This window comes from Phascolarctos cinereus, unplaced genomic scaffold (genome assembly GCF_003287225.1).
Source record: "Phascolarctos cinereus isolate Bilbo 61053 unplaced genomic scaffold, phaCin_HiC Scaffold_5;HRSCAF=322, whole genome shotgun sequence".
Lineage (NCBI taxonomy): Eukaryota > Metazoa > Chordata > Mammalia > Diprotodontia > Phascolarctidae > Phascolarctos > Phascolarctos cinereus.
Window position 1 is genome coordinate 41,063,202 of NW_027555958.1, and position 17,903 is coordinate 41,081,104.

Consider the following 17,903-nt stretch of genomic DNA (forward strand, 5'->3'; position numbering starts at 1 on the left):
CCCCTACTCATGTACTTCATTCAAGGCATCCAGAAGGATGTCTTGTCTCCTAGTTTTCGAAACCAGTCTGCCCCTTTCCATTTTACTCTTCCTTTGGGGAACTTATTATAAAACAATACTATGTAGAGGAAAGAACACCAGGTTTAGAACCAGAGGACCTGGATTTAAATCCCAACTCAGCTTCTTGCTAGCTGTGTGACCTCAGGCAAATCACTTAACCTCTCTGGGCCTTGGGTTTCCTCAAGTTGGATTTGATTATCTTTATAGTCTCATTGAGGTCTAAATCCTGTGAGAATCTGATGTATAACCTGAATTCATACTGTTTATGTCAAGCACTTTCCTTGTGATTCTTTGTCCCACTCCCTAGACCCACCTATAAGACCAGCCCATAGCCTCTTTTATAAGCTGAGCGATTTTATGAGTCTAAATATTCAGATCTTAAACTGCTGTGAGGATGTTCAGTTCTTTGTAAACAGAAAAATTCCCCTACCCATTTATTGTAACCTTCTTCTCCTCCCAAGGTTGTGATGTGTCCAACCACTTCCTGCGTGAGGTCCCTGAGCCCCCCTCCTGCAGTGTGGGACACTCCAAACAGCACCCAATTTTGAGTTAGGAGACTTGGGTACCAATCCTGGCTCCAACACTAACTATGTGACCATAGACAAGCTAGTTCACTCTTGTGAACCTCAATTTGCTCATCTGTGTGATACTTATTTTACAAAGGTTGTAATCCAGAAAAGTCTTTGGCAAATTTCAAGTACAATAGAAATGAGTCTCTGTCCTTGTCCTCTTCAAAGGTTGAAGGGGGAGGCAGGCCCTCAACAGTGCCATACCCTAAGATGGTGACTGGAGGTGGTTACACCCTCTGTCTCCAGAAGACCAAGAAGTAAGGAAGTAAACATGACTCTCCATGTCAGTGTCCTGGGACAAAGCTGGGAGTTTGCCTCCTGTTGGCTGTGGCTCTATACTTGGTTATCCGCCCAAAACTCAAGAGAGAGAAGGACACATGAATTAGCCTGCTCCAAAGACACATGTAGCTTTAATAATTTAATTGGGAGAAGAGACTCAGGCTTGATCCAGAGGTCTGGAGATAAAGATAAGAGGGTCAGGAAGTGGCTCCTGGTTGGAGGATGGGAGTGGGAGCCATTCAAGGTTATAGAGTGGTTTGGAAGTTTCCCTTGCCACCTTCCAAAATAGAGTATGAAAATGAGGAGGGTTTGTGTCCTCTCCACAACTGGACTGAAGCAATATTTCACCTTTGGCCTCTTTAGCTCAAACCCTGGGGAAAAGAGTGGAGGGAGGAAAACCTCCCACCTTCTAGGGGTGAAGAGTGGGGTGGAGTGGGAGGGTCAGAAATCTGAAAGTGTCAATATCTTAGCCTCGTCCCTCCCTGTCTCCACCTCCACATACTGAGCAGAGGGATGGATCAAGTTTGGATTCCACTTTAGACCCAAGACTCCTCATCGTCCTGTGGGAGCCAGGATGGACCAGCAGGTTGTGATCCCAGGCTTTCAGTGGACAGGGCACTGCTGATCTCTGATGGGGAGATTTCTTCCTCATCCGCTGAACCCCCATCTCCTGCACTACCTACCTGACCCCTCAACCTAGGGGTGGTAGGAGGCACCCTGGCTCGTCTCTGGTGGTAGGCCAGGGGAGTGGGAATCCGGGAGGGCTGCTTTTCTGGATGGTGGTCTCGACGAGGTCGGATCTTGGGTCTCAACTTTAGCTTATAAATGGATGGTATCCTCTCTGGCTTCTTCAACATCCTCCTGCCTTTCCCTGTGGGCACTTTGGACTTTTCCAAGTCTGAGGTGAGTATGGGTTGAGGTACTTCATTGCCATTGGCCTCAGGGACTGGAGTCCTGGATTGGCCTCCCTGCTCTCCTGGAGCTGGTGCTCTTTTCACTTTTGCGCCTCTGACCCCTGCGCCAGCCTTCCTCCCCATCCTATTCTCTTCCAAGCTCCTCTTTCCCTCTGAGTCCCATTTGCTTTGGGCTGGGTCTAGCTCAGGAGTATGCATGATGGACATCCCCCAGCCACCCATGTCCACCTTGAGGAGGGCTGGGGGCTCTACAGCCAGTTCTTGAATGACATTATCATAAAGAGCCCCAGGCACTGGCCACCGTGCCCCGGGGTGGGGGACATACACACCACTTCGAGGAATATGCATTGCTGGGGGCTCTGTGGGGCCAGGAATCACTCCTGGGCGGTCTCCTCTGGCCTCTAGCACCTTGGTATTGGTCAAGATCTCATCTTCCGGGCTCTGGTAGAGTGCCTGTTCCTTGGCCTTGTCAATGAGTAGAGTGGTGAATGTCTGTCTTCCATGCTGGTACCTGGGTGGATGGTCTCTTCCAGCCTCTGTCACAGTGCCCAGTGTCTGATCCTGGCCTCTTGACCTCACCTCCAGGGACTGACTTCCATTTCTAGGCTGAGGAGTGTTTCTTCCTCCAGCCCCAACCCTTATGGATGTGGGGTCTCCCCCTGTTTCTGTTGTGGGAGCTGGGATACCATTTCCAGATTCTGAGGGACTTCTCCCCAGTGTTAGTGGGTGGCTGGAAGCTGAACAGATGGGGATCTTGTTGACCCCTTTAATGGGGGAAGAAGATCGGACAACTCCAGGGTCCTTCAGTTGGGAGGCAATGACTCTTTGTGCCTGATCCTGGGAAGGCTTTCCAATACCCAGAAGGGATTGTTTGAGGGTAAAGGGCTTGGATAGATTGGAGGAACCAGGTAGGGTAGAGAGAACTCTTCCCAGTGATTCTTTAGGAGCCACCTCAGGGGCTGAAACCTTTTGAAGAGTAGGATCAGTGACAAAGCTTTCTCGGGCACCCATCTCTCCAGGGCTCCAGTGGGTAGGGGTCCTTCCCCTGGGAGCCTCAGGTGAGCATCTGCCTTTCCATTGTCCTAAAGGAACCTGCTGCAAATCCCGGCCAGTTCGTGTGAGTGAGGACTGGGATTTTGGGGATATATCTCCAGCTGGTGACAGCCAATGGGATGGAGTGACTGATCTTTCCCGGCTCCTGCAATAGAGTCAGGGGGTTCTAGTGGCATAGTTTCATACAACCTCCTGCCTCTGGGGAAGATGACCTCTCCTCAACCCCCAAAAGACTTCTCTTATTCTGGAGAAAGAGGCACCCTTCACCCTACCATCCTTGCTCACTGGGTGAGAAAGATCCAGCAAAATCTATTCAGCTCTGATTTCATCATGTTTTGTTGCCCGTTGGATAGAAATTGACTAATCTCCACCCCTTAAAATAACCACCTTCTCTCTTTGATGTGAATATGATAGTTGTCTCTCCTTTTCCACTTCTCTAGGCTTAATATTCTCACACCCCCTCACTTCCATTATTTTCCCCATTGGGAAGGGAAAGAATTAGAAGAGTAAGTCTGGCTTTCTGACTCTTCCCAAGGAAGTTGAATGAATTAAATGTTGGCCAACAGCACTAGGTCAGATGTCAGAGACTTGGAATCTAAGCCTGACTCTACCAATAACTTGAGTCAGCCAACACCTCATCTTTAAGTTGAGGTAGCTGGATTAGATGACTTCTAAGAGTCTCATGTAACTCTAACATTTCATGTTCAATGATGATGAGGCAGGGAAGGGGTGTCAGGGAAAAGGCAAAAAATCAAGTGTCCAGGATTGGGGTGTAGAGAGAAATGGGAAGGGGGTGAAAGGGAGACTAGGGAGAACTAGTGAGTTGTCCTGAGAATGGGGGGGTGCCAAGGGAGAAAGGGATATTTCCTGTTCCCCCTCCATACCTCTGAGGTGCAGCTGTCTCTCCTGGAGACCCCTCACCTGCCCCCCACCTATTGGGAGGTCTTGGGGAGCAGGAGGTGGGAGGTCGCGGCTTATGGCCTGAGGGTGTGTATGTCTTCCAATCCACCGGGGGCAGAGGACTCTGGGAACGGCTGATGGTCAGAATGGGCTGAAGCTGTGTAGAACCCCCTTGTACTCTCACCTCATGCTGTACTGGGGGAATCTGTGGCTTCTGGGGGCTGCCCATCTTGTGAGCTGCCAAAATAATCCCCCCCAGGAGTGGGGAAGCAGAGGAGAAAAAAAAGGCTCAGCATCTGCTGATATTGCTCAACTCCCCCCCCCCCATCATCTCTCTTCTATTCCCTATCCCACTTCCCACACTATAGAGACCCAAAGAGCTGGACTGCTAAACCCTCTCTTCTCCCTGCCAGATGTAAGCACCATCATCTCATCCATCCAAGTGTTTAGGTGCCATCTGGTGGTGACTCTTAGCATTTCAACTACTCTCTCTCCCAGCTTCCCACTTACTTTTGGTGTATCTTCCAGACTCTCAACCACCCAAGACAATGACTCCCAGCTAGGCCTCCACCCTACAGTTCTCTAGAAGCTAGTCTCTCTTTTTCTCAGGAAAGGAACTATTAGCCCCCAGTCCTTCCTCAATACTTGGGGATTAGTCCTGATTCCTGTCCCAGGGCTCTATCCCTTCCCCTTCCCTATCCCTTATATCGAGTTACAAAGAGGATGACCATAGGTATAGGAGTGACCTCAGTGGCCAGAAGAGACTCACAAAGAGAGGTACATCGGCAGGGGTCGTGTTTATCCAGGTAGTGGCCTAGTGTGTCCCAGCCACCCCCTACTCGGACCATCACATGATTTCGCAAGATCTGCCAGGGATAAAGGTGAGGTTAGAGGAGAGAGGGATGAGGGCACTAGTGCCCCACCAAGATTTGGATCAGGGCTTTGCCTTAACATCATGCTACCACAGAGTACCTGGGCTTATGCTAAGGAATATCCCAACAGGTGTGACCTCCCAGCTTGCATCATGTTTCTGTACGTATTTCTTTCAATACACATTTATTTCAACATGTATTTGTGAGAGAATACTCCAGGCAGGAAAAGAACAATAAATAATAATAATAACAATAGTTACCATTTATATGGCAGCTAGATGGCACAGTGGATAAAGCACCAGGCCTGGAGTCAGGAAGACCTGAGTTCAAATCTGACCTAAGACACTATTAGTGCTTTGTGATCCTGGGCAAGTCACTTAACCCTATTTGCCTCAGTTTCCTCATCTGTAAAATGAGCTGGAGAAGGAAATCACAAACCACTCTAGTATCTCAGCCAAGAAAACCCCAGATGAGGTCACAGAGTCAGACATGAAATGATTAACCACCACCAACAACCATTTACATAGCACTTTAAAGTTTGCAAAACACTTTATAAATATAGTATCTCATTCTATCATAACAATAATCCTGGAGGGTAGGTGCTATTATATTACAGTTTCCTCATTTATAGATAAGGAAACTGAGACAGGGGCTAAGTGATTTAAGTCACACAGGTAATAAGTGTATAAAGCTGGATTTGAATTCAGATCTTCTTGATTCCAAATTTAGTACTCTCTCCACTGTGTCATTTGGCTGCTTCAGACAAGAGCATCACTGCCCACCCAGACTTGGCTCGGGGCTAAGGGATATCCCAACATATGTGACCTCCCAGCTTGCATCTCATGTATACACACAAGTCTTGTTTTAATTTTCAAATCCAAATTTCTCCCTCCCTCCACTCTTGTCCCTACCCCCTGAGAAGGCGAGAAATATTATACTCCATATACTTATAAAGTCTTGCAAAACATATTTCCACATTAGCTATGGATGCATATTACAAGGTGGATTTGTGAAGGGATACTCTCGTCTGCAAGGGATCAATAGATACAGTTCAAGGACTCCCTCCTTCCTCTGGAGGCTCTGTTGGGTGGATTCCCATGGATATACCTATTCTCGAGGTCAACAGCCATTTTTCAACATTGCATGTAGTGGTAGGTATTGTAAACTCCATCCTTGATTTCCCACTCTCCGCTTAAACTTGATCATGGATTTGTCCAACATCTCTCTCTGGCTCTCATGAAAGGGCAATTTGGTTCAATGGAAAGAATGCTGAACTTGACTTCAAATACCACATCTTAACAAGCCTTATGACTTTGCTTACAAGTCACCTGATTTCTTTGAGTCTCAGTTTTCTTACCTGTAAGATGGGAGTGATAATGCCCATAGGATCTACCTCACTAAGGTATTAGAATCTAATGAGATGATGGACATAAAATCGATTTGTAAATGCTATATAAATGGCATTTATGATTTCAAAATATTACAGCTGCTTGTGTCAAGACTCAAGAAGGGAAGGGGCAGCTAGGTGGCACAGTGGATAGAGCACCAGCCTTGGAGTCAGGAGGACCTGAGTTCAAATCTAGACTCAGACACATAACACTCACTAGCTGTGTGACTCTGGGCAAGTCACTTAATCCCAATTGCCTCACCAAAAATATAACCTCAAGAAGGGAAAGTGCTTTGTGACCCTGGTCAAGTCACTTAATCTGTTTGCTTCAGTTTGCTCATCTGTAAAATGAGTTGGAGAAGGAAATCACAAACCACTCCAGCATCTCTGCCAACAATTGCCTCACCAAAAATAAAATAAAATAAAATAAAATAAAACCTCAAGAAGGGAAAGCCCTCTCTGGTGGTCTGCCTTTCAACCTGTGGTAAAAGGCGTCCTTGAACTTTGTAAAGCTGATAATTGCTCAGCCCTTATGAAGGGAAACCTCTCTCCTCCTTTCCCCTCCTTCTTATTTCTGCTGAGGATTCCACCATCATTGCAGCCACCCAGGTCAATACTCTGAATCATCTTCTGTAGTTCTTCGAAGTCTCCTTCAACCCCATAGTCAATCAGTTGCCAAATCTTGTCAGCTTTGCCTTTCACACCACCTTGTATCTGCTCTCTTTTTTCCACTCATGCCACAACCACCCAAATCCAGGCTCTTATCACTTCTTGCCTGGCCTCTCTTTCCATATCCAGCCTCTCGCGTCTCCAGTCCATCCTCCACCCAGCTGCCAAATTGATATTCCTAAAACACCATTCTGACCGTGGGACTCCCTGGCTCAAAAAATGTGCAGTGGCTCCCTGTTGCCTCTAGGATAAACTACAAACTCCTGTGTGTCCCATTTAAAGCCCTTCACAATCTGCCTGCAACCTCTCTTTCCAGGCTGGTTCCACATTGCTCGCCAAGCCCTCTAGGTCCTGCCTTAACTGACCTGTTTCCCTGTTCCTCATTCACGACAGTCTTCCTCTGGTCTCAGCGCCTTTACGCAGCCCGGCCCCCATGCCAGTGCTGCTCTCCCTTCTCTTCTCACCCCTGCCTCTAGCCCCTAGTATCTACTTCAAGCCCCACCTCCAATGATGCCTTTCCTAATGCTCCCGTCCCCCAGTTGTTAGGGATCAACCCACACGGTATTTGTTTTGCATATACTTTGTATTTGTTTCTCTCTGTAAGTGCTGTCTAGCCTCCCCCCTACCCACCAGGTAGAGTGTAAGCTCCTTGAGGGTAAGGGTTGTTTCATTTTTCTTTTTGTTTCACCTTTGCCCAGTGCAATTCCTAACGCACAGTAGGCACTTTATAAGCGCTTTTTGAATGTTAAATGAGGAAACACAGGCAGAAAGGGATCCCTGGTCCCTAGCTTTCCTCAACCTACATTTTTTTACCCTCTATTGGCTTCTTCTCCACCTAGTGTTCTTGGGACCCTGCCCTGGGACAGCTCCCTTGTGACTCCTTCCCTAACCCCAGGCCTAGGGAGGATGGGGTAAAGGAAAAGACATTGGCCTTGGAGTCCAGGGATAGCCCTGGGCTTGAGGCCAGGCTGACATTGACTAGTTTAGTGACCTTGGGCAAGGTCATTAGCCCCTTCTGAGCCTCAATTCTCTCATCTACCTATTTAGAATTAGAAGGGACTTCAGAGACCGTGCCCCTCATTTTACAGATTAGGAAACTTGAGGTTCTAGATGTTAAAGTGATTTTTCCAAGGTTTTACAGCTAGGAAATATTCAGGATTTGAACACTATACCACTCCCTACAAACCCAGTGTTCATCCACAATACAACACTGCCTTGACCTTGTACCCTCACATGTAATAGGAATTGTGGCCCAGACCCCTGATCATCAACATATCTCTTCATCACTACAAAGAGACACTCGTGTCTTTGCCACTTGCATGCGTGTGCGTGTGTGTGCCCACACACGCACACACACAGAGTATGTTGGGAATTATTCCTATTGGTGTATCTGCCCTTGGGCTCAGTGTGTGTAGGGGTCATGTTCCATAAACACATACATTACACAAATACATATATAGATATATTTACACACATGTGTATGTGTACATATACATGTATGTATGTGTGTATGTATCTACATATATCTATATATATGTATCTGTCTATCTATATCTATCTATCTATCCCATCAGGAAGCATGAATCCAGGCTCACCTATTACCACATGGATCTTTCCCTTCACTGCCTTGGGCATGAAGGTGAGCTGGGGGAGGGCACTGTGGGAAGTCAGTACCATCCTCCTTCTATCTCTAAGCTCAGCCTCTCTCCAGGTGGGCAGGGTTGGCCAACACTCCTCCTCCTACGGGCACCTTGATGCAGCTGCCACATGGTTGGAGGAGCTTCACACCCCTCTCAGTTCGGTCATTAGTCTTCAGGAATTATCCGAGAGGCTCCTGACTCCCTAGCAGAAGTGTTACTCAATCCTCCCCCACAAGGTACTGGGGAAAGGGACTCCTCTTGTCCTTAGTGTATTTATATTAACTGCCCCCAGTTGCCTCACTCCTCAGCTATCTAAAAGAATGACCATTTAGCCATACCCTCTACCTCAGGGGACTCCCTACCCCCTCCCACCTCAGTCCAGGAGAAGTGGTGAGAGTCTATGCTAAAGCACCTTCCAACCTTGACTGTGGAAATCTCCTTACCAGAGGAAGCAGAGGGAGGCTTTGAGGCCATCCCCCCACCCTCACCCCAACTCCCACCTGCCTTCAGTCAGGAACTCACCCTGACAAAGATGAGTGTGTTGGAATCCCCAACTTGGTATTTTCCTTCAGACACTTTGATCATGGAGAATTGCACGGGGCAGGTACAGTGACTCACCAGGTTCTGCACCTGCAAGGGAAGACGGGAGGTGAGCTCCTGGAGGATTCTCTGCATTCCCCATTAGGAGCACTTCTTTAAACTCGATCTCCATCTCATTCCTTCTCTCACACCCACACGCAGGGCTGAGAAAGGAGGACGAGGACTGCAAGAGTATTGCTTACTTAAGAGATCATTTGGGACCTAAGATGGGAGCAGGAGGGAGGGGAGAGCATTCATTACCAAGTACTCTGGGAGGAGCAAGATAAATTAGAGGGTAAAATTTCCAAGGGACTTTAGAAAACCTTCATTTTTCACAGATAGAGTCTAGGAAGGGGAAATGATTTGCCTGAGGTCACACTCACACAGCAAGTGAGTGACAGAATTAGTGACTAGATCCCAGAGCTCCTGCCTTTCTGGTTCTGGGAAGCTGGAGAGATCAGTCACCCCAGCTCTGGAGCTTGGCACCTTCCCCCATGGTAGTCATATGATAGAGGAGACGGGGTGCCTGGGCAGGAAGGATTGAGGGGTGTTTGCAGTTATCCCTTCCTCCTTCCCCTGTATCCCTCACCATTTGGTCTAAGTTTTTGAAATGGCAGGCTTGCCGAGCAGGAGGAGCTGGTGGAGGAGGGTCAGGTGGGGGCAGGGCCAGCTCTTGCCGCAGTTCCTCCTCGATCTCCTCCTCCAGATGCACCAGGGTGGGAGCTGCTACCCCAAACCTCCAGGCGCGCCGTCCCAGCTCCAGCAGGCACAAAACCACATGCTTTTCATTCTTCCTACGCACCAGGTCCTCTGTCTCAAACATCAGCACCTCTGTGGGCCAGAGAGGAAGAGAGAAGAGGAGTGACCAGCTTTGTCCTCCTTTTTCCTTCCCTTCTTGGAAGAGTAAACCTTTTGGGAAAAGGGGAAATTCCTGCGGTGACCCCATTGTCAGGCTCTCAAGAGAGGGGTAGGGCTCAGCAAGACAAATGGGATCTTAAATTCCTAGAATATCAGAGTTGGGAGAGGCTTGGGAGGTCATCTTTACATCTTTATCTTGGAGATCTATTTTACAGATGGGGAAACTGAGACCCATTTCAAAGTTCAAGAGACCTCAGTGGTCATTGAACATTTAGGTCATGTTATCCCCTGGGTGAGAGGGAACAGAGCCTAGGATGGAGTGTTGGCCTTGGAGTCAGGGAAAATCTGGTTCCAAGTCTTGCCTCTGACCAATTCTGGCTGTGTAAACATGGGCAAGCTATGTAGTCTTAGAAAGTGCCATAGGCAACTCCCTAACACTGTAAATTTCAGATGTATTATATCTGCATCAGTGAAAGGGGTTTCTACACTGGGAGCTCCCCATAACAATGTAATATGTGCTCCCCCGCAACGGACACCCATCCCAAAAAACCCCTAGGAGCACAATATTCAGTTCAGCCTGAAGGCAAAGGACTAGACAGAATGAGTTCCACTTGACAGAAAGGATGGAAATAGCAGATTACCTAAAAGATTGGCATTAGAAGAGTAGCTGTAGGGCTATATCAAGAAAAGGGTTAACCTCTCATGGTGCCCTCTTCATCCCAGCTTTTCACATTCTCAAATTTTTTCAATTCAATTCAACAAATGACTGTTTGCTGTTAGCATCCTTTTAACAGCACCTAGAAGGTGCTGTTAAGTGTCTTCTAAGTGTAAGACACCAACATATAGTGAATGGAAAGTTGGGGGTCAGTCGGGAAGGCTTAGATTCAAGCTCTCTGACACATACTGGCTGTGTGACCCTAGGCAAATCACTTAAACTCTCAGTACCCCAGATAATAGAGACATAAATGATAGAATCAGAGATGTAAAATGGGAAGAAGCCTCAGAGATCATCTGGTCCAACCCTTTAATTTTGTAGATGTGGAAACTGAGACCCAGGTAGATAAGTGCCTTGCATAATGTTTCACAGGTAATAAACATCAGGGGCAGGATCTGAACCAGGTCCTCTGTGCTCTTTCCACAGTACCACACCTTCCTGATTGGTAAAGGGAATTTCCTCACTGGGAATTTCCCATGTCCATGAAATCACAGATCCAGCACCTCTTGAAATAAATACATGAATAAACAAACAAGTAAATAAATAAATAGATTAACAAATGGATGGATGAAAAAGTAGATATAAAGATGAATAGATAAATTAATGAATAAACAAGTTGATAATGTAAATGAATAGATAGAAATACAGATAGACAGGAATAAACAAATAGGCAGATAGATGGATAGATAGGCAGGCTAGATAGGTAAATTCATAAATAGACAGAGACAGACAGACAGGCATATAAATGGAGACAGACAGACAGATGGATGTATGAGACACTGCTAAGCACCGAGGTTACAAACATGAAACTAAGGACAGCTCCTGCCCTCAGGGGCCTTCCAGGAAATAGTTGCTTCCTTTCTTTCCTCCCACTTTTGAAACAGTAGCAAGAGTATGAGGAAGAGGGACATGGGTATTAGGTATGGGTGATTTATTACAATTTCGCACTGACAGAGCCCCAAGAGGAGAATGGGGATCCTTGGATTGGAGCCTACTTTGGCTTGCTCTGTGCGAGTTTTTCTGGAGCTGATGGAGCAGCAAGGGCTTAAGTCCTTGGAGATAATCTGCCTTGGGGTCTGACCTCCTGGGTTGGGCTATGTTGACTGTTAGGAGTTCATGATATCTAACACTTTTGAAAGAGGCAGTGACATTCAATGGGTGCAAGGTAGGGCAGAGACCTTGCAATCATTTTAATTTTTTTTTTATTTATTGCTTCCTATGAGATAAAGGAACGAAGGCCCAGAGGGATGAACTATCTTCCCAATGGTCATATAGCTAGTTAATTGCTAGAAACCAAGCCTCTCAGCTACCAGTCTGGTGCTCTTTATATAATACTGACATCTGTAACACCACTTTGAGCTTTGCAAGGGGCTTTTCACATCTCAACCACTGAGATAGGCAGGGTAGAATATTATTATTCCCATTTTATAGATGAGGAAACTGAGGTTGTGAGAAATTAAGTGACTTGCCTAGTAATTGTTTGAGGTAGGATTTGAACTCTTCTTAACAAGTTCAGCTCTTGTTAAAAAGAAAAAAACAGGCAAGTTAGTTCTTTCTAACAAGTTCAGTACTCTACCCACTATGACACCTAGTTTCCTCTAGCTGAGCTAGAACCCAGGTCTCCCAGGTACCAGCCCCATGCTTTTCCCACTATCCTACTTTGGCCCCCAAAGAAGCCTTGTCTCAGGATGGGTCCTGAAGAGGTATTTACCTTTGATGCCCATCTCCTTCCGGCACCATTGGATGAAGTTGGAGACATTGTCCCGAGCCTGGAAGGTACCTGGCTGGGCTGCCCCATTGCAGCAAACCCCAGACCTGGGCAGCCAGATTTTCTGGGCCAAAGCTGGATATTGGGCCAGGAAGTCCTGGGCAGCTTGAGTGACTGCATTGGCATGTTGGCACAACAGCTGGCCCGTCTCCAGCATCTCCAGGAAGTTGGCCGTATCAATATCCAGCTCGTAGAGATTCCTAAGCCAGTCAGCCAGGTCCTCTTTCATCGCCTCCAGGTACTGCTCACTGGACTTAAAGGGTCGAATACTGCAGATTGGGGGATCTGGGAGTCCAGGCATTGTCCTGCCACTGGGCTGGGACCTGGAGGGGCTGCTGGCAAGCGACCTTCCACTCATCTTCCAAGTCTTGACCTATGTATGGGTCAGACCTAATGCTACGTCCTCTCCCTTGGTTCCTGATCTATCAACCCAAGCCTGGGGTCTTTTTCCTTCCCTGTGTTCCTTCAACCTGGTGATCCCTGGGGCACTGTGACTTAGGCTGACCAAGCTGGGAGATTTCCTTCTGAGCTGCTTCTATGCTGATCCTGGCCTCTCTGATCCATCTCTCCCTCTCTGCCCACCCCCTCAGAAGTTCATTCTCCCCATTCTGCTCACTCTTCAGGATCCATCTCTATGGCAAAACTAGTTCCAACTCCACCTCCCTCCCCCCCCACCCACTGGATTCCTGAATTCCTGAACCTTCCCTCTATCTCTGCCTTCCCCACTTAGTTAACTGGTAACTACCTCACTCTTCTGGCTGCTGAGGCCATCCTGAGGACCTGCTACCACCATAAAGGGACAGGTTGGGGGAGGTTGCCTCTCTTTCCTTCCCTAGGAGCTGCACTGCTCAATTAAACCCTCCTTCTCTCCCCCCCATCCACCCCCAATACTACCCAATGTGGCTGGATCATTCCTGCTGGGCTTTGCCTCAGAGTTCTCTCCTCTCCTAGGTGACAGGGGCTGCTACAAACACTCCCTATTAACCCCTTCAGGGTAGCCACTGGCAGGCTCTGGCTGGCCTTGCTCCCTGGATTGGGTTACAGCCAGAAGAGAGTGAGACCTGGGACACTCACCCCCTCTTCTGGGATACATGTAAGTAAATTTCATCTGCTAGACTGTTGTTTTTTTTTTTTTCTGACTTGTGTCAAAAAGGCCTGGCATGAGGAGAGAGGGGGAGAGGTTGGAAAGGGAAGAAACTCAAGGGGTGAAGCAGGGCCTGAGAGGATTTCTGTAGGTAACATATCATCTCTTCATCTTTATGCCTCTTTGCCCAGCTAGCTATGTCTCTGAATGTCTCTGTCTGGCTATTTGTCTGTCTCTGAATGTCTCTGCCTGGCTATTTGTCTGTCTCTGTCTGTCTCCACCTGGCTATTTGTCTGTCTCTGAATGTCTCTGCCTGGCTATTTGTCTCTGTCTCTCTCAGCTGGTCACTCTTCACCAAGTCTGTTTTATTTTAAAAAAAACAAAACTAGAATTTCTCCCTCCCCCCACATCCCCTCCTCCTTTCTGCCTATTCAGATTGTATGTGTTCCTCTTTCCAGACCCAACTCAGGACCCCATACCCTTTGGGGCAGATTAACCCTTCCCTGAGTCTCCTACCCTGCTTCCTCTGAATATATAGCAGGTCTATATAAAGGTCTATGCTGGGCAGGACTCTCTTAACGTCTGCCTCATATTTCCAGAGCTTCAGGCTCTGGGAGAGGAGAGGATAAGCAGCTACTGACCCCAATACTCCCACTGTGAGAATCACCACTGGTCTATTCCACTTGGGTAGTGCAAGTGACTCCCAGCTCTCTCTACACTCTTTCTTTCTAGAATAGGACTAGTTCACTCACCCCATCTATGCCCATGATGGTTGGTTAGGGTGATTCTTCAAAAGGGTGGCATATTGCTGCAACTCACTCTCGGGGTCCCAGGGGGTAGCCTTGGTATTGAGGGAGACATATTTTGACTACTCATGACTGTCCCCACTGGTATGCTTCCCACTTAAACAAATCACCCAAGGTGACACCATGAACTTTAAATTAGGAAACATTTGCAAATAAAAGGCAAAACTATAATAATCATAAGTTTTTCCATAAACCTGTTCACACTCTACCACCAAGGCACATAGTGTTCATAGGAGACAGCACAAACTTACAGAAACATAGCATGAGCAGAAAAACCCATGTGTCTGGGTTTGTGCCTCTGGACTAGAGTCCCTGATGTCTTTGTTTCTTTAAGGAAGGGTCTGTATCCTTTGTCACCTGCCAGGCCTTATTGCTTCTCTTTCTCGGCTTCTCCATTCTGTTGCTGATGTAGCGTTAAGGTATTGTTTTTTTTTTAAGTAAACAGAAATCTTAAGCCTGGGGTGTGCAGAACTTCCCAAGCCTTCTTCCTTGGCTTGGTGCTGGGGCAACATTATACTCTTTCAAAGAAAATCAGTTCTGCATGTGCAATGCTAATCAGGTTAACCCTCTGGACTGTGAGATGTTTTCCCCCTTTTGAACCATGGAGGTCAGTGAAGGACAAGGTAGGCAAGCCTCTCCTCTCTCAAGCAGTTAATGGTGCTGGAGAGAAAGACCTACCCCCAGGTAGTGTTACAAACAGCAGGGGATTCTGCTGTCTCCAATCAGCTCCCAGTATCACAGCCTTCCTCTATTCAGATTAGCTCCCTACATCAACTGCTAAGTCTCTTTCCAGTCAGCTTGTCTCAAATGGGCTCAGCTCAAAGCAACTGCTATTATTTTCTGTTTCTGCTATATATATATTTTTACTTCTGTTGACTATTTTAACTCTGTGGGCTTTTATTTTCTGCATTCTGTATGCGGCTTCTAATGGGACCTCATGGGTCAGTCAACCTATTACATATAAATTAGCTTCTGGAAATCAATGAACTGTAACCATCTTTACCATCTTTCATTAATTTTGCCTCTGACGGATTACTTTGCTCTCAGGTACTCTCAGAACTGTCTGTGTCTCTCATCAAGCTGCTTTTTCTCTGTGTTCATCACAAGAATATCCTTTTTCTGTCCCTTTCAGCAAAAAAAAAAGGTTTACATAAGAAAGGGGCACTACCTTATACATATATTACTAGTTATCTTTTCACTCACTTCAGGGGAAACCTGGGTCCAAATCCTATATCTGGAAAAGGACTTACATGTACAAAAATTTTTTTATAGCCACACTTTTTGTAGTGGCAAAGAACTGGAAACCAAGAGGTGTCCATCAATTATGGAATTGCATATAAATGTTAAAAAGTGATGGTATATAGATGTAAAGGAATGCTATTGTACTATAAAATAGGATGAAAGAGATGGTTTCAGAGAAAGTTGGTAAGACTTGTATGAACCAATGCAGAGTGAAGTGAGCAGAACCAGAACAATTTATATGATAACAATGATATTGTGAAGATGTACAACTCTGAAACTCTGATTAATGCATTGACCAACCATTATTCCAGAGGACTCATTATGAATCATGTTACCCAACTCCTGGCAGAGAAGTGATGGACCCAAGATACTGAATGAGCTCTGACATTGACTAGCTGTGTGACCATGCTCAAATTACTCAGATGCTCTGTGCCTCAGTTTCTTCAGCTGTAAAATGGAGATACTAATAACTCTAGTACCAACCTGACTGAATTGTTGTTTTTAGGGTCAGAGGAAGTCATGTCAGTGAGTGGATTTTGCTCACTAAAAGGCTCTGTAGATGTCAGTAGTTGTTGCTATTATTTTTGTTACAAATAGGATCCCCAGTCAAAAGCTGGGGCCAGGCTGGAGACGGACAGTCTGAGGTCAGGTGCTGTGTCCACCATCATGGTGGAATAAGTGCTACATTTACAATGGCCCAGCAGGGCAGATCTGCAGAAGAGCCACCCATTGTTCTGGAAACCTTCCTGTAGGTCTAGTTCCATTTCCTGGGTATCAGTGCAACCTCTGCGTCTCTGGCCATCATCACAAGCTCTTGCTATTTGACTGACTCACACCCTTTTCTGATCATACATTTCCTCGATGCTGTCTGTTAGGCCATGACTTGTATGTAGGTCCTCGATGGAAATATTCTGCCACATGCCATGAAGCAACAAACAGGGAAAAGAGCACTGGCTGTAGAGTCAAAGGTTCTGAGCTCAAGTTGTTCTTCCGACACTAATTCTTAACTCTCCTGGGCCTTAGTTCTTTCATCTGTAAAATGCAAAGGTGGGACGGGATGTCCTCTGAGGTCCCTTGCTGCTCTAGAGCTGTGATCTTTTACTCTTTGCATCCCCCACAACTTTGATTCTTCTGATGGTGACATTCCAGGACCTGCAGTGGTACAGCATCCCCAAGGGAACAATGGAGAGCCGTCAGTCAGGAAGCCCTGACTAAATGCCTCTCACATGCTAGGCATTGTGCTAAGTGCTAGGGATACACAGAAAGTCCAAAGACAGTCCCTGGCTTTAAGGAGCTCCCAGTCATTATTGGGTGTTAGCAGCAGGAGGAGCTTAGAATGATGGGCCTGGCAAATAGACTGTGGATCTGTTATCTCAATACCAGCCTCACTAAGACCAGAAAGGCTCATCAGCAATAAGAACAGGTGTAAGTGATGGGTGAGTCCGTGTGCCCCATTAGTGTTCACACAATGTCCTGCATCCTAAAGGAATGCCCCCATAACATTGGGTAGACCAATTTCAGAGGAGTGGTGGGAATTCATGGACAACAGTCACACAGGATTAGAGAATGTGGATGTATTGTGATCTATCCTGTGTAAGAAAAAAAAGTCCCTGTCTCTGAAACCAAAGGTCCTTTGAATGATTTACTATGTGGTAAAGGGGTTGTGATTTGTATCAGACAAAGCTGGGATGATAGGGTTATATATTTAGAATTGGAAGGAACTTCAGAGTAGTCCAACACCATTTTTTTTTAAGTTAGGCAATGGGGTTAAGTGACTTGCCCAGGGTCACACAACTAGTAAGTGTTATGTGTCTGAGGTCGGATTTGAATCCAGGTCCTCCTGACTCCAGGGCCGGTGCTTTATCCACTGCGCCACCTAGCTGCCCCTCAACACCTTCATTTTTACAGATGAGGAAACTGAGGGTCAGGCAGGTAGAAGAACTGCTGGTTCACAGAAGAGCCAGAATTTGAACTCAGGTCCTATGGCTCTAAATCCAGTACTTTTTCCATGATGCCATGCCACCCACTCACACCCCCCCAATCCTTAGAGGCATAGATTAAATACATAACTGAACTAGCTAATTTTATTAATGGAATAAGGAAGCAACCATGAGAGGAATTATGGATCTGATTCATTTCTATGGAAATTAGAAGAAACATGGAGGCCATAGCAATGTTCTTAGTTCCTGCTGGAAAATGAAATACTGAGCAGAAAGTCAGCGATTGCGGGAAGGTGTTGTGTCTGTTATGTTGCCTGTGTGAAAGTGTTCTGTGAAAATCACCAAGTTACTGAGTTGCCAGGAAATGGATAAAAGGCTGGTGACCACAGAAAGAATACCCCGCTGAGAATAACGCTAGGCAAAGACTCCACCCAGCTTGAGACTGCCACAGATGGAGGTCTGAGGCAGTAAAGAAAAGGAACATCACAAGGAGGAGGAGGAGACAAAAGCTGGGGATTGTCCCAGGCTTAGGGACAGCTTAGCAGAAGAGAAAAAGCACTGGAGTTCA

At 46.6% G+C, this 17,903-nt stretch overlaps 1 protein-coding gene across 1 annotated transcript; it reads right to left on the reverse strand.

Annotated features, from left to right (window-relative positions):
- Positions 1-1,020: 1,020 nt before the first annotated feature.
- On the reverse strand, positions 1,021-15,473 carry GAS2L2 (growth arrest specific 2 like 2). Its single transcript, XM_078154835.1, has 6 exons — positions 12,207-15,473; positions 9,512-9,753; positions 8,866-8,973; positions 4,545-4,641; positions 3,760-4,012; positions 1,021-3,020 (listed from the first exon to the last, which is right to left on the reverse strand). The coding sequence occupies exons 1-6, from the start codon at positions 12,619-12,621 to the stop codon at positions 1,445-1,447; spliced, it is 2,691 nt and encodes an 896-aa protein (XP_078010961.1). The 5' UTR covers positions 12,622-15,473; the 3' UTR covers positions 1,021-1,444.
- Positions 15,474-17,903: the final 2,430 nt, after the last annotated feature.